The following is a 21357-nucleotide window of genomic DNA, read 5'->3' as shown; positions in this document are numbered from 1 at the left end:
CGTCTTACGTTTCACAGCTTGTGCTCAAAAATACTGCAGTAAAACGATCAGCATGTCCACAAGTAGCTAATTTAAAGCTACTTCAGATATGTCTTCACTGGGTCATCATTATAAGAACTGCAGTGGACGCATAACCAGAGGAAGACAGAATAGATTTGTTTTCTAAGGAAAATGAACTACTCTATCATTTTAGACCCATCTCTTGGATCAAGATAACAACTATTACTCCTGCATTTCATTGCTGCAGACCTGATTTGGATGCAGTGGGTAATGAAAGAGAAATACTACTGTGAAACAACATAATCAAAATCATGCCCCTTTTCAGGTGGAGGCAGATAAAAAAATATCACATTGGGCCTTACATTTATATAATTGCATAGGACAGAAAGTAAAGGTGGTAGAAGAACAATGTCTGAAATCTATTTGGTTTCAGTGCAAGCAGAACGAGGCCTACCTGAACAATGAAAGTAAGTGATTTTATGTACATATGTCTAGATAGTTTTGACAGCAGTCTCTTGAAGTATAAAATTTCATAATAAAATAAATATTTGTTCCTTACAACATCATGTGCATATTTTTTTAGCATACTCTGATTTCTACCCGATGGCGGCTCTAAACAGAAAAAAAAATGTATTTCAATCCAATTCTGAACACGTCTGTATTTTCTAAGAGAAATTCTTAGAAAACGGCAAGAGGTTATGTCTAAGGCCATATGTGGCCTACAACAGTGGATTTCTTTAGGTATGAAATAGAGATCTCAGAATTGCAAGTAATAAATATGATTTTGATAAGCAGTTCTACCCAGGGAAATAAGAAACTGCTAAAAAGTTTTCTGTGAAGTACCTTCCTCTTCACGTCCTGTATTACTCTATACTTATAAATAATAAAATAGGGGACTGATAACAGTAGCTTTATGTAAGCAAGCTTAGAAATCACGTTCAGATAAGTGCTTTTGACCTAAATCTTGTAGCGCCTCGATCTGACATATAACCCCACAACTGTGAAATTCTGTATGAGATTTAGCAGTTTGAAGCTGCTAACTGACCCAGCCATAAAGCAGCCAGAGATAAGGATTTAAGGTACGATATGATACAATTAGACATTCACCTCCTATTTATTTCAGTCCATCTCAGTATTTAACCTACTTAAAAGTTGCAAGCTTTTTATTAAAATGTAAATGCTGGTATGCCATATATTTATACGCAGCTAACAAGAAGAAAAAAGGACTCTCATAAATTAGATTTCTGTGAATGAAAAGGGTAAACAGAAGATGCTTCTGCAAAACTCTTCTAGACGTGCAGAGATAAAGGATGGTTCTACCACACAAAATAATCAGATACAAAAATAGCTGTTCAGAAACAGCACACCTAAGGAGTACTTTAATCAAACATTTAGGTTACCTGCCAAAAGGACCATGATCTCTTCAAAATGCAATGCGGATTAAAGTGTTATCTAACACAAGCAGAAAACTAACCTTGGAGTGGAAGTTCGAAATGTGTTCATCATAATTTTCATGTCTTTGGATAGAGAAACCAGCTTTTTCAGCTAGATTGCAAAACTGGTTTAAAGTATTCCCTCTGTGTGGAGCAAATACCATTGCTTTTCCCTGGAACATTAAAAAGAGAATTTACACATTTTTTAAATTGGAAAGGAATGAGATATAACATACACCTGACTAAGCTTTTAATATACGCAGGTTGGAAAAGACAGTTGTTCTCTTGGTAAAGTATGAAAACAGAATAATATAAATCATTGTTCAAAATATGCAATATTTCTGTGATTAAACAAAAGCAAAATAGAAACTAATAAATTCTTTAGAGACCTGCCAACTGCAACACATCTGCTCCTTTTCACATAATAGCAGTGTCTACAAATTACCTAGCTAAAACACAGTAAAGGCATACAAAATATACTCTCAATGCAAAGCCATTTGTTAGCTCATGACCACACAAAGACTGCAAATAATATTTTTCTATTTTTACTCTCATGCATAGAAGAGTACCTCACACCTGATGTCAGTGGAATTACAACAGGGCAAAATGGAAGACAAATGAGACCCAATCATTAATATTTAAAAAAAAAGATGTTTTAAACTACCTGAGCGATGCAACTGAATTCAACCCTAAATTCAAAAAATTGCATTGAAAGCACAACTTAATATTCTTGCACAGTAATTCGTGATCTTTCAAGATGATCAGGCCATTTATGATGCCCATGCAATATGTTATGGTCCATTAGCCAGTAGTTTGTTCATCCTTCTGTATTTAAGAAAACAAAAATGCTTTACATTTAACTGATAGTTTTTAGACACCCTGTGCGAATTATTTGCCCCATACCTCACCTACTTGATATAGCATCTCTTAAAATCTTATTTGCAAAATTAATTCTAATTGGCTGAGTATTGTGCTCTGCCACTTGGAATGAAAACCAGTTGAAGAGCTGTAAACAAAGGTTAATACCAACAAGCAGTATATCAAATTGAGGTGAACACAAAGTTTACTGCAAGTTCTTTTATTTAATTTCTATATTAATGACAGCTAAGAGTAAGTTGTGAGGTGTGTTACCAACCAAATAGACCAAAAAAAAAAAAAAAAATTGTAGAAATCTAAACATATTACAGAATTGATTATACACTGTAGAAGAATATTTGGCTAATGAAAATGCAATTTCATGTACCGGAAAAAAATTAAAAAAAAAGATTGAATGAAAGAAAGTCAGTAAGAATTCAGGAAAGTTATAATGCTGACACACTTAGTGAAGAGGATAAATGACAAATCTATGTGCCACTGCACATGCACTCATACACCGAGGCAACACTCGGTGAGGCAGCAAGAAAAACTACGCCAGTATCTATGGTACTAATGTGTACATAAAAGACTGCAATCATTAATACCATAGCACTGTATTTATTCTCACAATGTCTCCGTGAGATAGGGAAATACTGTTATCCTCATCTCTCTCATGGGAAATTTAAGCACAAAGGAGACCAAGGGCAATACCCAAAGCAACTCATTTTTGCTCATTGGTGTAGCTGTAACTTTCATTTTGTGGCTAAATAATTTTATGTGTAAAGGAGTGTAACTCCCACTAAAGAACTGGAATTGCTTATGTAAATGTTAGGTCTGAATATAGGCTCAGGATGAAAAACATTAAACACTGGAAATTCACAATCAGTGTGAAATGTGCCATAACTTCCCTCACATCCTTGGCATGCTTTAATGTTATCAGGCAGAAGTCAATAGCAAAGGGAGCCTTCCACCGAGGATCCTCCCTCCTGCTGCCATCTCATGCTCCCTAGAATGCTGTTCTGCAGAGACCCTCCTAGCAGAAGGAGGATGAGTCCCTCATTTTCACCAGCAACTTCACTGTAATGGGAAACATGTACCCCACCCAGGGCATTTACTGACACCACCAATCATGGTGATATCAGCAACGGCTGAACTTTTTGAGTTTCTTGGGGTACCAAGTTCAACGTCAGTCACAGTTCCAGCAGCTTTGATGAGGCAGTAAGGTTCATATGTCATCACTGCTGCCCTTAGAGATTTCAGTTTGAAGTCAGCAAACTATGCAATCAGTCCTTCTCACACTGTATAGACTAAATACTTCAAATTTAATTTGAAAGAGAAATAAAGTAAAATAGAGTGTAACATGGTATATCTCTTAAAACCAGATTGAAAATCTTGAAATAACTTCAGAAAAGTAGAACGGTCCTTCATGGACATCACCACACCGTTCCTTTCGGCCTGCTCATTAGCTGGCATAAAAAGCCATTCCTCTATCGAATTTACTGCACGTCTAAAACACTTGAGGATCTTGCCATTGCTGACTAAAAAAAAATAAAAAAATTAAAAATGAAGCATGATTAAGTTTATCACTACAATAAAATAAAATCAGATACTGGAGATGCTGTGGTCACTTCTAGCCTAACATAATCTTGGCTTAAAGCAGTTTCTGATCAACTGCCTGATTTGTGTAATTCTGCTACCTGTTGTGTGGGATTGCATTCACATTTCTGATTTTAAAATCTGACAACATGGTTTGATAACATCCAATCGACTTCACTGGAATTTTGAAAGGATAGGCCACAAAGGAATCCATAATTTTAAAAATTCATTCACACTTTTATTACAAAAATATGCAAACTACTGTTTATTATTTGAGAGAAACGAAATGCATATTTTAATTATAGGGAAAAAATAAAATTACATGTAGGTAAATCAAGTAGCTTTCTTAGAAGAGGAATACAATAATGCTCCTCAAGATGAATTTCTCTGATGTAAAATTTTACATCAGTGTCTAATTCTGGGAACTGTTTTTCGGATGATGTTTGTCTTTGTAACAAATTCAGATAAGAAATCACAGTCCCCAGTAATTCTGCAAGCCGCTCATTTCTGCTTACATGCATTCATGTCCTTCCTTCCTGCGCCAACACAACTGTCCAAGAAGCCATACTACGTGTCAGATGACTGACAGAGAATCCCTCTTTCCAGGAAGAAAAGTTACTGAGGACACACACAGTTCTGCGACATTACAATGTCATAAGGATCAGCCACAAATAAATAACTACATCCTTAATGCAAAAGGAAATAGCAAGGATAATTCTTTATAAAGAACAGAGAATAGATTATCTGTGCTCAATTTCTCCTTCAAGTCAGTTTTTAGAATACCTGTTATTTTCTATTTACTCTTATTTTTTCAAGTTTTCTGCTCTGCTATTTTTCTGAATTTCTTTTATTCTGGTTATACCTGAGTTGTTAACACCTGAAAGATGTCTTTTATCTAGATGTGTCTTTCATTTGCCAAAATATTAGTAATAATGAAATATAACTTCTACTTTTGAGACAAATTAACTCAAACAGAAAAGTGAACTTAATCAAAATAGTGTACAGCTGAGCTTGGGCATTTAATAAAATGCATTCTGTTATCATTGGATTTAAACAGAGCAATATGGAACAGGAAAAATGATAACTAAATGTGATTGCATCTTCTCTTGGGATCTCAACTGAGCATATGAAAGACATAGGTCTTTCAAGTAAGAGCATATACTTGATGGCATATCTCTTCAGCATGCCTTTTTTCTTAACAAAGAAGCTCACTTAAGACGTCCACGCTCCCAGCTTCTACTGCACAGTCTTTCACTGTCCTCTCATTTATGAATAACATTACCTGTAAAGCCATTTCGTAATTGATATCCATTCATATGGCCACGATCTGGAGGCAAGGAGCTGATGAGAGAAATGAACTGTGGTCTAAAGTACATGTATACACTGAGCTAATAATCACACCATGCATACGACAAGAAACAAAAAGCCATCTTCTTTTACATCATCTACATTCACAAAGAACTGTAGTTCACCTGCCCAAAAACGGCATATTCTGAATTTGAATTAGCTGACCACAAGCAAGAAAGTCAGGAAGGTTTTGGTTTAAAGCCAGGTTAACAATTTCTGGACTGTTTACAGACTTGAGCTGTAAACACTGATAAAAATTCAGGCTGCTTTACCCTCACCATATTTTAATTCACTTCCTCCATTTGAGTTAGCCAGCCCAGTTAAAGAAAGATACGTATGTACACATGCTTTTGCCGATACAGACTACCACGACAAGTGAGAGAAAAGAAACTAATAGCTATTGCTCCACTCCAGGTAAAAGCTCTAGATAGGTCACAATTAGCAGGGCATCTCTTATATACTTCCAGCTGCTCATAGTTTTCTTCCACAACATCTTTTCATGCTAGCAGCGCAGTGGCCTATGGTGGTACCTGAATAACCATTTGAGGGCACTGATCCGGGCAAAAAAAAAATATTTTTTGCCTTTTCTTAATTTGAGATAATGTTTGTGTTCCAAATCACCTAGAGGTCCTCAAAATTATTGTGTACGGGCAGCTGATGATATAACACCAACATCAGAATGCGTAACTGTGGCCATGAGTTCCCTTTATCACCCTTGCTTCTACTGATAAAAATATCTGGGTAACATTTTCCCTAGGGTGACTACATTTCTCCTGTCTGCCTGGCAGCTTTGATCCACATCTCATTAAAATCATTCAGTCTTAAGTAACTTGCCTTAAGACACTCAGGAAAGTCTATGATAGAACCAAGAATAGAAACCTGATCACTCTTAGCAAAGAATGGGATTACTTACATGGCTAAAATGACTCAGTTTCTTAAGTCTTTGCATGTTTGAGTCTTATATTCCTTATGTAGAGAAAATCTCTCATACAAAAAGCAAAATGAAATTCTTAAATAAAATTTAGAGAATGTATTGTTAACACTAAATAGCTTTGTGTTGAAGTGGAAAATTTACCACACTGAAAGATTTGTATGGTAAGCATAAAGGGTACAATTCTGTTTCTTTCTTACACACTTCCTTGTGCTTTCTCCTATTCCCTTTTTGATCTCTCTCTCTCTCTCTTTTTAATTAGATTCAAGATTATTTGTTGGTTACAAATATGTGCATGTAACAGCTTCTTTTTGCCTGTAGGTCACTCAGGTTTATTTTAATAACCTAGAAGAGTGAGATACGTAAAATATTTTCTCAGTGACGCTCATGTAGAATATTTAGCATTTTATTAAGAGCTTGATTTCACTGTGTTTTAAAATTGAATATGTGTAAATACAAGGTCTACTTCATGAAAAAAAAGTTTTGTGCTACAACATATGCATAATGGTTTTATTCATTTCATATAAACAGAAATGAAAAGAAAAAAAATATTCTTTCATAATAAATAAATACACAATGACAAAGGTTACAATTGAAGGGATTACAAATGACAGAAGCCAACATAAAAACTTTCAATATCATACTTTTACTTTAATATGAAGACATTATTATCAAAGGAAAATACTCGAGAAACGCTTTGATAAAAATAATCTCATGCTATCTTTGAAGCGGTTTCATTTATTTTACTACCCACTGTGTTCCTTATCAGAAGGCCAAGTATAAGAAGTTTCCTAGTTTATGATTAGGAAAGAATCTGATAGATTAGAAGACTCAATTGAAGTTGGACATAATAAGTATTAAAGTATTACATGACATTAATCCTGCCATTCCATTACTCTCTCAATCATTGTGCACAGACTAATTATTCTGAAGCCAGTGTTCAGGAGAAAATAGAAACATACTTACACTGGGTTGGAGTAATCTCTTTATTGCATCAACAAGGCTAGCTCTGTACTGGTCCAGAAACAGGCTGACATTGAGAAGAGAACAGAATCCAGATTAAAATGGGTTTTCAATTCTAATGATACTAATGCAGATAAGTACAAGGCTAATTACATATGTTTACACAATGCTGTAAAAGAGAAACTGTGGTCTACATTCCTGTGGTCCAATTCAAGCACTTTTTAATTAAAAAATAAACAAAAATAGGTGAAGCATGAAGCAAATATAATCTAAACCAAAGCTCAAATATCAGCACGAACATTTGCGAGGCTGAAATTCACAGATCACATATACATGCTATTAAAATACTACCCTATCAGAAATCAGAATCAATACACTGTGATACAAAGCTAACATTTTACATGCTTTCTGTACAAGGGAGGGTGGAATTTTTAGAAGCATCTTCTATTGTACTTTGGGAGCTATTATTAAAGGTATTTTTTCCCTTTTCCCTTTACAGTTGTAGCATTAATTCATTATTATGTATTATGCAGATTTTTTTTTCTATTTTTATATCTATGTCTATTTCTCCACAGAAAATTTTACAAGCCCCTAACTGATCACTCCCTCAAATGCTGCTCAAACACAATGACCCAGATCATACAGAGTTGTCCTGCCTCAAGACTGAAATCCTTCATCTCCTGCACTGAGAGCAGGAAAGTTAATTTTCCCATGCAATGTTGCCACATGCTCATCCCTATTTTGGTATGATTACCTCATGATTTGAGGGGATAATCCATTCTTCATGCCCCTCAGTACCTTAATGTATATACTAATACTGGCAACCAGGGTGCCAATCACTCTTGACTAGATATCTGTGGACAGATAGTTAATGTGGATGAGAGACATTTACAATTGTTAGTGAACAACCATCAGATAGCAACCAGTGCTTTTCAGTCCTTACTACCACGGGCTGCATTTATATTGGTAATTCAGATAACAAAGACTCCTATCAAGTAGGCCATAAATAATGTGATTCTTTCTTCATTATTTTTCATTCTTTCTCTGTAATAAAACTACTTCCAGTTTCTGTCAAGCTCGAGTTCCACACTAGAAGGCATTTTGTCCATTCTTTATGGTGCTTTTCTACAATCTCCATTCCTTTTTACTAAAATAACACTTTCTGAAGGGTGGGTGATTTTTTTCCAGGTTTGAAATTTCTAAATGAATATATGAAAACAGTGGCCTGCTAACTGCGAGCCAGTCAGTAATAACAGAATATGTGTGGATAGGTAAGGACACTCCACAGTTACTAAAGAGAATACAATATTAAGTATGACAGGGTGAAACAGCTGTATAAGAACTGTAAATTTTCCTACTCAGGAAAATAAAAAAAGAGCCTTGCCAGCAACTAAATATCAATGAAAACTGGCAGACTCCCACAATGTTGGAAAATATGTAGACTGGCTATCCATCTACCACACATTTCTTAAAGAACATTTTGTATAGAAGTTAATTCCTTCCGGAAGATACTGAATTACTGAATGATAAGCGGACTGACAGCCTATCCAAAAGGAAATTCAAATTTTAGCAATTGGCATGATAGCTGCTCTTCAACCTTGATTAATCTTATTCGAAGAAATGGACAAATATTTGTTTAAAGTTAATTCATTGAAACTGCATTTGATCTCTGTAATGTCTCCAGGGAGCTTTAGTCACACTCATTTCAGATAGATCTCCGTACAGACAAATACCATAAGACATTACTTTGCCAGGAACACGGCCACCTGCAGAAGAGATGGAGTACAGTGCACGAGTTCTCTCCAAAGAGAATATCTAAAAATAACGAATTTTCTTCAACATGAAGCATCACAATTCTGATGCACTTTCCCAGAGCAAAAATTCATGTTTCTGGGACCTTCATACCATTCTGTCTTTTTACAATGAGATGGGGCACAATTACTGCTACCAGTCTCATTCCTATGCAGTAATATAGTTATAGGTCTTTGTTCACCAGGAATTTCAAATATTCAGGTGCTCTGCCAAGAGATTGGACAACTTCAAGAATACCATTTCGGACTGACACCCACTTGATATTTGAGTGTTAAAAGAGAGAAACTGAGACCTGCCACATACTCTGACCAGAGGGAGCACAGAAGAACATTTCTAGTTTTTCTCTGAGTTGGAGTATGCCCCGGATGAGGAAAAACCAGAAGTTGTCAGATGATCTGTGATGCACATAGGTCCAGCATAGGATTTGGCCCATGGAAGGCGATTTAGTCACGCAATTCCTCTTAGCAGTAGCATTTGTAGGATTAAACACTAACATAGTATACTGAATATGTACCTCTTGGAAAATCCTTTAAAGCTCATTCAAATTACATAATATATTGTTCTAAACCACTCTCACTTTGTTCTCATACCTCATTTTAAATTTGGCTTGGCTCACTTTGGTGGGCTCAGTATTTTTTCTATGAAAAATGTGATAAAAGTTATTCTATAAAAAATATCTCATGTTTATGTAGAAAGGAACCTGCGAAAATACCAGAGTAGGACAAGAATAAAAAGGTTTTTTTGGGGCCAGAAAAAGTTTATGATCTTGGCAGTAAAAAGGCAAGAACATGGTTTATGATTTGGCCTTTGTTGAGGCAGTGCTGTTAATCTGTAAAATCACATGTAAGTTTACACCAAAGTTGTATGTAAGCAAGCCACAATGAAACATTCAATAAAAAAGGTAGACTCTTTCTTCAATTCATGCTGCTGTTTTGTCCTGTTATCTTGTGCCTTGCAACAACTGGCACGTGATTACATTTTATAGACTGCAATGTGAACTTATTCTTCTTTTTGCATATTTTCAATTAGAAAAGGAGCTTAGTTTACAGGTGTACTTCAGAAATGATTACATTTACGGGTAGTGAGTGCCCTGTGTAAGAGTCACTTTTAGTTGACCTTCACTTGCGTGGCTAACATAAACCAAAACAACCTTCTACACTGTCAGATTACACTGCACTTGAAAGTGTGGGCAAGAAAACAGACTTGAAATGAAGAATAGATTTAAATTGAGGAGGAATAGAAATCTTACTGCATTCCTGCAGGAAGATTTCTTTACATTAAATGAAATACTAACAGGAAAAAAACGGGTATATTTTAAGTTATCTGAAGAATATTTTCAGTTCAGTTTTGCATTCCTGGCGAATCCATGACTCCTTGTGACTTCAGCAAGTCTCAGCAGTGAAAGTAATGTGGGACAGGCCAGCCAGCTTCTGCAGTGAAAATCCTTGCACATGTGCCAAACTTTAAGAATACAATCAGTTCAACTACATAAATTTGGATTCTATGCATTTACAAGGTGATAATGAAGTTTTAGACCATATTCTATCTTTACATTAAAAGTATGTGTAAAAAATCAGTTTGCAAAAACCTGTAAGGCAAAGATTTTTCTGCTAGCTCTCCCCTAACTACCCTAACTGTTTTCTCAGACTAAAAATCTCAGCAACCTTTTTCTTATGTTCTTTATTTGTCTTAACAAAGAAAATAATCAGAAATGTGAGGCTGCTAGGAGCTTTGGATGAGTCTTATCTGTGGCCCATCCACACAGACACCTGTTATTTCTCCTCTCTAGTCATACTCAGGCTCACATTCTCCAGCATCTACTTGACCTTGCACCTATAAGCACAGGTCAAATGAAAGTTCAGAATTCTGGCAGCCTCACCTGGCCTTGAAAATGCCCCTTAAAAAAACAAGGTGAGTGGATATGCTCTAAAAATTCCATTATTTCAGTAATTTCTTCCTATGTATCCTTTTTCCAGGTGTGGGCTTGCTGAGATATATATTTTTTTCCTTATTTTTTATCTCATAGTTGACATTTTACAAGTTATTTCGGAACTGCTGAGCCATGAAACTATTCTTATTGTCAAAATCCTGAATGGTTAAATAATGACTAGCTTTCACCGTTTGCCTCATATTTATTTTATAATCTAGTTGAGCTTCTAAATTTAGCTGTTAACTAATAGACTGTCTGTTCTGGGAAGTAACTTATTTTCCACCCCTGCACACAAGGTTTATGAACGCCTGACTGTAAATATATGAATATAAACACATCACCGCTTGTTGTAATCACGTACATTTTTACTTGAACCTCCATGTGGATTTGGAATATGTTTATGAATAGAGCTTGTTTTCATGTAAATGGGATCAAGCAGTACCACTGGTTAGCTATTCAGGGAATCAGACAATATCACCCTTGCTGGAAATACTTCAATAAAAATTTATCCATGTACCTAATATTTGAACTCAGATTTTTTGCTTTATAGTTCTCTGTTCTAATCCCAGATTTTATTGACTGACAATGAGCTATATGGTGGTGTTAAACTAAATACAATCTCTCCTATCTGTTTTTATCACTGAATACTTCAGGTTTCAGCTGTGGAGCTGTAAGAAAAGAGATTTCTTTTCCTCTTCACTGACAGCCCAAAAATTCAGAAAGCAAAAATCCTGCCAACAGTTCTAAAGCCAATTCTATATCTCGGAAGAGAAATACATGAAAATGAAAAGAAGATTTGAGTTTGATAAAGCAAGGTACATTTTTTTTTTCCAGCTTTTTCGTGTATCAGAAAATCTAGTGTCCGTAACTAAGAGAATGATTTTTAAAAGAAGCAAACAATAAAGGGATTTCATGCTTATTAAACTAGATATGTGGGCACTTGGAATAAGAAAACAGAGGCAATTTCCGAATAAAAACACGTACTTTAAACTAACCTGCACATTTCTATTTATTTTTTAGGAATCTATAAATATTTATACACTTACCTGCATCGTAAGTGCTTCAAAATAAACATACAAAACGCAGGGATTGCAAATGCATAATGTATTTTACCTGTCATGTGTGATTCTTTGTTTCCTAAAGAAACTACACTATTTCCAAAAAGACCAGGAGTATTAGCAAGACTATTACTGGCAAAAAAACCCCACTAACTTAAGTCTCTCTCTGCTGTACCCACAGCACAAATAGGATGACATGGTGTGAGTATCAAGAATACAAGAGATGGCACAGCCAGGTTGTTTTGATATTTGCGTGAAGAACAAATTTAACTCTAAATCTCTTGGCAAGACCTTGCTTCACCCACATAATCTGGAGAACATCCATATGTGAGCCTTGTCTAAGCCTCCGAGAAGACTGCTGCCCTCCTGCTCATGTCCGCCAGCACTCTGATCTGACTTTCATACTTAATCTGATCTAATCCTGCCCAGCATTAACTTCATCTGTGCAATGAAACCTGGAGTATCCATTCTAATATTTGGTGAGGAAGGCATTTACTAAATTACTTGCTGAAATCATATGGTGTTGTTTAGCTCCTTATTTTAATCAGATGATGCATCTCTGAGGCACATTATCAGCGATTAGTTAGAAACCCTCCTCTGTCCTTTTTGGGAACAAAGAACTCCTCTGAAATTAAATGAAGCACTGTTGCATTCTGCAAACAAACAGGTATTAGAAATAGGAAAAAAAGGAGGACTAAATACACTTCCTCCGGTGTTATACAAAAATGATAACTTTTCTTAAATCAGAAGAGTTTGCTTAAATAGCAAAACATCAAACAAAAATAAAAACAATTTTAAAAAAAAAAGCTCTACAGGAATATTTTGTCAGAAGCCTTTTAAAAAGAACATTGTTTAAAAAGACAATAGACAGCTTCACACTTTCCTTTCTCTTTTTCCTTTAACAGTTTCTCAGTAAGATATAGAAATCTGCTGCACTGAGCTATCCTAGGAAGTCCTTGTTTTCAGAATTTGGTCCTTTACAACACGCAGTGTGACAAAACATAAACAGCTTTTTCTGGTTTAGATATTTAAAGGGTCGAGAGGAAATATTAACGAAAGACAGACTTACTTCAAATTAACTACTGTCCTAAATTAAATCTGCACATCTCTTTTTTCATTTAATTTATATATTGCAAATAATTAATAATTTGCCATTTAAAAAGTTAGCACACTGTAAATAAAGCAAGCACAATTCTACAGATTTGGTATCAATAATGGTTTCTGTCAATAAAATCTATTTGCATAAATTCTTAAACAATATCCTGTATTGCAACATGTATCCATCTTTTCATAAATTAAATGGTGTACTCTGATTTTTTTACTAAGAATTCTCTTACAATTAACATGTGCCATTGTAAATAACATAAAGCCTTTTTCTACAAATACTGCTGTCAAATTGATTTAAGAAGCAGAATGTCACAGGGAAAAAAGGGTTATGAAATCTTTTTTCCTTGGAAAGATTTTCCAGAGAGCAAAAAAATATATCCCCTTATATCAATAGTCAGATCTTTCCTAAGAAGTAAGCTAATTGAGCTGTTTGTGTTGATAAACTCCCTTTTCTCCAGACTGTTCCTCACTGAGCCATAATTATTTGCAATTTGCCTAAGTCGTCCATTTACTGATACGTCAAGCATGAAACAGAGGCAATTCCAGAAAATGGAAATGCTTCTCAAAATCAATCTTTGGGAAATAATGTGGTAGAAGTTACTGTGTGATAGAAGACTACCTTATAACTGTCACATGGAGATGAATATTAATTTGTTGAGGTTAAGGTGGCTTTGTGCTTCATTTGTTGACTTTGCTTAGCCATCAGCAAGCAGCACAGTACAATTACTCCAGCAAAGCTATTTTTCTAACATGAGTTTTATGATTTTTATGTACTTACCAGTCAGCACACATAACAATGTCAAAATGTCCTTCCAGTTGAGAGACATCTGTCTCATTATCCCATCGTAAAATGCTGGAGGAAAAAAAGATTTTTTTTTAAAAATGAAGAAAAAATAAAAAGGGACATACGTTTTTCATCTTGAGATTTTAAAAATATTAATATCATTCTATGTGACACAGGCATGCTTTTAAGAGCATACACTTGTTACTTTCAAAAACGGATGTAAAAATATTACTCCGTATTTTTTAGTTTTAAATCTCAAAGGCAAAGAGCCACCTTTTAATTATATCAGAAAGGCAATCCACGCAGGTTCTGATGAGTGGATCACCAACAAACATTCATTTCTGAGTTAGTGACACCTGTACGGCCTCAGATTTTTACCCCTTAGTACCACTGCACGAGAAAGTGAAGCCTGAGTATTGACAACCTGAATGAAATAGGAATTTGCAGACCAAATGGATCTTCGTTACATCTGGCAGGCGAGCCAGCCGTGTTTCTCATTGATGAAGTGAGCATTCACTTGGGCTCCGGGGAGGAAGGGCAGGGTGACAGAATGCCAAGTTTAACTCCGGTGCTGGCTATATCACCTCAGGCAAGCTTAAAAATACAGCAGCACTTCGTCAACACCTAATCTCTTCTAAGTGATAAGTTATTTAATTCTGAGATAGCTAATAACAGGCAAGAATGCACTTTTGTGCAAAGTTCTCCTTTGTTTATAAATACTGCCAATTTATGTAGCTGCCAAAAAAGATTTCGGTGTTTGGCTCCTTTTTAAAAAACAGCAAACCAGTGTTGGAATTTACGGCGTACTTAAAATATCATTACCCCAAAGATTCAAAGCTGCATTTCTATTTCTAGGCTATTTTTAAGGGGGGGAAAAAAAAAAAAAAGAATCCATTTTCCTTTTTCATTTCCTGGTTATTTATAATAGAAAGTAGATAAATATTTATGGGAAAAGCACTTGTGGGGGAAGGGTCTAATCTGATCTTGTCAGGTTGTGCATGCTTATCTCAGTTTTGTATGAGTCTTGACCAAATAGACCCTTTAGTCTTCCCACAGCTATAATCTACTTCTGGTTAAAAGCCATCTCCATTCACATACTAGTCCTAATATTTAACTGAGGATCAGTTATAATGCATTCATTCAAAAATGTTCACTAAGTATGCAGGAAAAAAAGAATTCTTTTTCATTTGCTATACTCTGTGCAAAATGTTGGTGGATATATAGGTCAATTGAGATAGACTCACCGAGAATTGAAGTAATAGTATATGAGTATACATATGTAAACAGACAAACAGACACAAAATTTGCAGGAGAACGCTTTCAAAAGATGGAAATTATGAAAGGAGAAGCCCAATTGGTTGGGACAGCATTGAATATCTGGGTGCCAGTGTACCCAAACAGATCGGGACTCATTAGCCCATTTTCCCTCCTGGAATTTACTGTGGCAACCCAAAGAGAGAACAGAGTAGATTAATTTAATTTCCCCCCTCCCCCCCCCGCTCAAATTGAAAGTATTCCAGATTTTAGAAGCCTAGGTAGCTTTGCACACTGGCACGCAGCAGGCATCCAGTAGTGGAAAGTGACAAAGGAGAGTTCTCACTCTCAGCTGCTGGCTGCCTGCTGGCTACCAGCAGCTTTTTCAACCCTGTTTCCGTGGAAACTTAGGTTAGAATGGTGAAAATTAGGTAAAGGTAAGTTTTGTGGGCTTAAAGCACGCACTCTAATATTTTAAGAATCTTGAAGCAGAACTGGAAATTGGTAGATGAACTGTGAGCCTTAAAAGGCCACCTTTGGTTCTCATTGCTACAGAAACAGAGATCTGATCAGTACCACTATAGGGATTTGAATTATGATTTCTTTAACCCATATATTTACTATACTTCACACACACAATTAGGAAGGCAGTCTCCTGGAAAACAAAGTCTCTCTCATGTTACTGTCAGGTTTGCACTGAGCACCAGAACACAGCGTTTTCTCTGTACACCCATTTTAGGCACAAGGGAGATGCTGCAGGTAGGCAAAATAAGGCATAACGCAGGGCAAAATCTGGAGTAGATGACTTGCCAGGAGCATGAGCAACATGGTTGGCATGTGTGCTCCAACAAGGACTGAGCCAAGGGCCCCACATTCAGCCATAAGCCAGTTTTCCTCCACTTCCCTGATGTTGCATGAGGGCTGATCTTGGTCACTAGATCCAATACTGTTGTTTCACAAAGGTCAGTAACAAATTTAAATGTAAGATTTTTGAATTCAATTTTGCCATTAGCATTCAGAAGTATAAGGAAAATCTTCATCCTCGGGGGGGAAATAACCATATAAACTAAAGATAATTTGTATAAAATAAATAACACAATAGGAGTCATTCTGATCTCACTCAGGATGTATGCACACCACTGGGAAAGGTGGGACTACAAGCTATATATTCTTGCTATCCTTAGACAAGTGTAAATATTATCAGTATGTGAAGCTCAGTATAGACTGCAACGTTGGAAATTGTAGGTAGCTTAATCTGGGCTACCCTATCTACACTGTTATCTGTTCAATGCTTCCACAAATTTGCATGAGCTGCAATCATACATCTGCATCTGCACCTGTAAAGCAGACATGACCCCTCGTATTAGGGAATCAGAAATAATTCTGCTCAGAGTCAACATTATTACATCATTAACACTGATGTCAGAATCAGCCTGATTCTGAATCAAAATCACATAATTTCAATTCTGGGGAAAGTAGTGAATCAGAGTCAGGATATGTATAAATACCATCAACTACCAATAAGACCTCCTATAATATAAATGCAATTCCTGAATTTGAAGAACAGCAAAATCTGCTGATAATGCAAAACCACTGAGATATGTGAAGATGTCTAAATGCATGTGATCCACGTGTACTTTGTATACTTCTTCTAGGGATTGTTGAGGATGTGATTCATCGACTCAGTTGTAAGATCTGAAATGAATACCAAAGTCGACATAAAATAAGAGCTGACTGCATTTCTATTTAAAGAAAAATAGTGCTAGGAAACTCAGAAGAGTGTTAGCAACAGAAATATGAAAAAAACAGTCTTCATGAAGTTTCCTATAAAAAATAGAAATAAAATGAAACTATATCAGTATCATGCTGAGTCTAGCACAAAAAATACAAACCTTGGTAATCCACCCTTCTTGTTCCCTGTCCAGTGATACTGAATTAGTAGGTGTAAAACAGACTATTTTCAGAAATAGTGAAATTCAGAACAGATTTTATTTCTTATTGATTATTTAGTAATCAATAAGAAGCAGAATTAAATATTAATATGAGGATTGTGGTGCCAAACAATTGGGAAGCCTGAGAAGATTTCTGTAACATTGTTTATTTCAGTCTGCTTGAATTCTTTGGGTGGTCATCTTGAATGGAAATAGCAAATAAGAGCAAGAAAATTCGTGAGTTCAAATTAGGAAAGCAAAAGAAAGTTTCTGAAGGTTCAGGATATTTGTTTTCCACTTTTTCTTTCTTTTTTTTTTTTTCTCCAGAAAAATAAGAAATTTTAAATCTATAATATTTGTAAACCTTTGTTTTAAGGGAAGATGGTACAGTACTAACAGTTGAAATTATTTTGTAAATTTGGAAAGTGTACTTTACGGTCTACTCCTGCCTAAATCATACTGTCGATGGCTTAAAAAAAAAAAACAACCACAAACATTTAAAGCTGTGTAAAGCCCACTACTGGCATTTATTTTGTGCTGGCTTATTAAATTTATACAGGTTATGTTTCTTGGAGTTGAAAATAAGCATTTGGTTTCGGAAAAAAAAAAAAGGATCTGAAACCCACTGAAAACTGAAAATGTTCGGGGTCCTTTTTTGACTGTAAGATCAGAAATAACACAGGACCCAAGGGAAAGACACAACTGGAAAGACATGATTGTTAGTGTATCTACTGTTAGTAGATGAACACTGCTCACCTGCCATTTAAGCCAAGATGATGGTGTCTGAAGCTTGGCACCCAATAATGTCTGCTCTACCAAATGAATTTGACCAGTTTTCAGCAGAAAAGTACCCACGTCACAAAGCTATTACTATAATTAGCAATCTTGATGGCAGTCCTAGCAAAAAGAACAAGAACTGAATGAGCTATGGAGAATGAATGATCCTCTCACAGACAGAGGTGGCTTCTGGGCAGAGAGAAAGCATGCTACCAAAATAGTCTGAGAAAATATGTACTGATGCTCTGGTTTCTGAGATCATCAATCTCACGCCAGTCTAAAGCATTAAATTTATTTTAAAAAAAATAGAAAGGAAAGAAAAAAAGAATGAAAGCATGTTTATTAATTTCTGCATTTCTTTCTTTTTTCCTCTCACTTATTTTTTTAAATTGCCAAACAGGCAAGATCAAATAAGAAAATAGACACTGAAAAAAGAGCATCCTTTCTTTAAGTACTACCAACTTACCCAACCCCGAGACATCCTTCTGTGTTTAAAAGAAGGAAAGGAAAAAAAAAAACCAAAACCACAGCAAAACAGCAAACGTAACAAAGGCATTAAGGCACTTCCTCTGTATAGTAATCCTAATATATGGAAGACAGTGTAACAAATGTCAACACTCTTTATCTTAACAGTAGTGAAGTATCACAACAATCTATAACAAAAGACCTGATTTTACTGGGTTTTCATTTCTCATACAAAGATCCTCATTACTATTTTTATTCAAATTCTGTTATTCAGTGGTTGTCTAGGCAGGTAACTTACATTAAAAAAAAAAAACAAAACCAAAAATCAACAACAAAAAAAAAACAACCCAAGTTAAGTCTTAGATAATAGAAACTTGAAACATTTCCAAAACTCTCTCGGATGTTTTTGAGATGAATGACATAGGTTAGAGTAGCTCTCAAGTTAGCAAAAGACACATAGTGCAAATACAGACAAAAAATCACAATTAGAAGAAAGGACAAAAGACACAAGAGCCTGCCTTGCTTCCAACTGTATTAACAATTCTTTAAAATGCCCCAGTTAGCAGATGAACATCTACCTAGTACCACTCTCTACCCACCTCTTCTTTTCATATTTTAATTTAGGTTTCAGTTTTGAAAAGTATTATCATTGGTATGTATACTGCTTCAGGTAAAAGATTGTGTCTGGGGATTTATATGACTTTTTTCTATGACATTAACCAAGCATGTTCATTAACACATTAACAAAAGGCATCACCAGGATGTTTCTCCACGTCTTGATCTTTGTTTGAGATTACTCAGTTTTGTACAAAGATCAAAAAGATGGATATTAACTACTGACAGAGGTGATGTATATACCTATCATTACAACTCCTCTGGAGTCTTTCAAGTTTGCCTGCTATAATTTCCCCATCCTTATTTTTTTCATTAGGCTTTTCTTATTTCTCCATCTTCTTCTATCTTCTGCCTTTCTAAGTTTACTCACTTTGCTCTGTATACTCATACATTATTTCACCCCCCACAATGCATAACTGGTATCAGGAGACATAGGTTAAACTTCAAACATCGGGTAACAAGCATCAATCATTCTTCCTTTCCTCTCACACTTCTACACAGTTTGAGTGCAATATGTAGAATTGTTGATGGAAATTTCCCATATTTCTGATAATTTTGCAGTGCCTCATCTCAACATCGTCTTCCTCTGAATTTTTCTTCTGGGTTGTTTCACCATAAATGCAAATCCCAGTACTCAATTCTATATTACAGGGCATCTAGACTCAACTCAGCTTTTTTCAAAGCCTCAATGAGTGAGAAGCTCATTGCAAGGCTTCACTGTTACCTCTGTTACTTGATCCCTAGGGACATAACAATTACAGTCTATAATCTGGATTTTGTTTTGACCCTCCTCTATATTTGTAAACCTCAACTCTGTTCAGATTTTGCCAATTTTCTATGCATAGCATCTCTTAGAAGTTTCCTGTCTACCCATTCCACTTTAACTCTTGACCATGTCATCATCACGAACATCTTAGCATTACAATATTGTTCTCTCCTGGAAAATGCAGTCTTTCCCTATTAATATTTATTCAGTAAGCTGCTGCAAAGATTGTTTTTCTTGCCTATAACCATGATCTTGTCACCTTTCTCTTTGTATTTTTCCAGGTAAGTTGCAAGTCTTGTCTTTCAAATGCTTCACAGAAGTTCACTTCCCTATTTGCTATCTCTCATTCAGTATTGAAAGAACAAGTTCCTTCTTTAATCAGCCCTAATGTCAGCCTACATTTTCCACTTAGCTTTTCAAGAAAGCACCTTTACAATTTTCTTCCACTCTGTTATCCACAAGCAGTCACAAACTTACTCCATTATCCTTGAAATTCTCCTTTAAAATAGTGCCTACAAAAACTAGAAAGAGGTTAGGCTACTCTTGTGCCTCAACCCTTGTCTATCATGCTGACTACAGGTATCCTCGTTATCCTTCCTTACAATATTTATCTCTGGTCTTAGGCCATAGACTTTCTAACTGAAATTGCCTTTTTGATAAGTGTTCATGCAATTCTTGGTACAATTCATAGTGAAGCCTCATCACATTAAAGCAGTAACAAAAATGAAAGAAAAAAAAAAAAACACAAACGAAACCTAATTAAAAAAAAAAATCCACAACAAAACAACCAAACAACAAAAAACCCCCACAAAACCAAAATACCAACAAACCCCACAATCTTGGCTTTCCTGCCTAGAAGTTGCCTGTCATAAATGGACAATAAAGTTACTTACTCCCTTTATTCCTCGTTCTAAGAGTACCTAAGCAACATACAAAGGCTGCTCTGAAAGTAATGCCTCCTTATTTATTACGTTGACCCACGATGGCTGAGTATGGTAGTAGAGGATGAATCTTCCCAGCAATATCCCACTCCATGTTGTTGCAGTGTGACAGATGGCAGCAGATGGGCAGTCTGACACAATGGCTTCTGACATGGAAGTGTGGATGAAGGAAAGGTGTGTCACTGAATGCCACCCACTGACAATCAGCGATGCTTACTGAATGTTTATGGAAACAAAACAGTGGATGCGAGCACAGGGGGGTGGTGGGTGTTGCATTTCAGCAGAAGTCACAGCGGCAGTGGGTCACTTCCACAGATTTTTATAAGCAGATTTTTATAAGCATGGCATGCAGGCTCTTCACTGCTGGTGAAAATGCACAGCTAATGGTGATGTCTGTGAAAAATAGTGTTTTGTAGCTGAGAATTTGCTCTGTCTAATAATGTTATTGTGCTCTTTGCATCTATTGTAGTTTCCATGGAAATAAATAGGAGGCATTACTTTTGGAGTGGACCACGTATTTTGCTAATATCTAAATGGGAATATTACAGTTATACGTCTTCAAAAATAACAGTCTTAACACTCACAGTTTTGCTGTTTCTAAATTTTTGGGGCATAATAAATACACTGTGTGTAAATACAGCTGTTTCAGAATAAAGGTTTCCACTTTGCAGACACATCACAACCCATCATTCAGAACAATTATTTTTTTAAAGAAGGGAGAATATCTTGTATAAAAATGTTATTAATAAAAAATTCTCAACACTGGTGTTTGTGAAATTGCCTTTTCCTTTC

General features: G+C 35.7%; 1 protein-coding gene across 2 annotated transcripts in view; it reads right to left on the bottom strand.

Annotated features, from left to right (window-relative positions):
• The window catches only part of CAMKMT (calmodulin-lysine N-methyltransferase), a 196124-nt gene that overhangs the window by 6729 nt on the left and 168038 nt on the right, over positions 1-21357 (bottom strand). Inside the window, exons 8-10 of one of the 2 annotated variants that reach the window (XM_031594729.2) lie at positions 13811-13885; positions 7129-7192; positions 1475-1606 (exon numbers count right to left, since the gene is read on the bottom strand). In XM_031594729.2, coding sequence (XP_031450589.1) covers positions 1475-1606; positions 7129-7192; positions 13811-13885 — 271 coding nt within the window. The remainder of the gene's footprint in view (positions 1-1474; positions 1607-7128; positions 7193-13810; positions 13886-21357) is intronic. The other variant, XM_090135170.1, reaches the window with a different exon arrangement.

Source organism: Phasianus colchicus, chromosome 2 (genome assembly GCF_987193195.1).
Source record: "Phasianus colchicus chromosome 2, bPhaCol1.hap1.1, whole genome shotgun sequence".
Taxonomy (NCBI): Eukaryota; Metazoa; Chordata; class Aves; order Galliformes; family Phasianidae; genus Phasianus; species Phasianus colchicus.
This window is presented reverse-complemented; position numbering and strand designations above follow the sequence as displayed.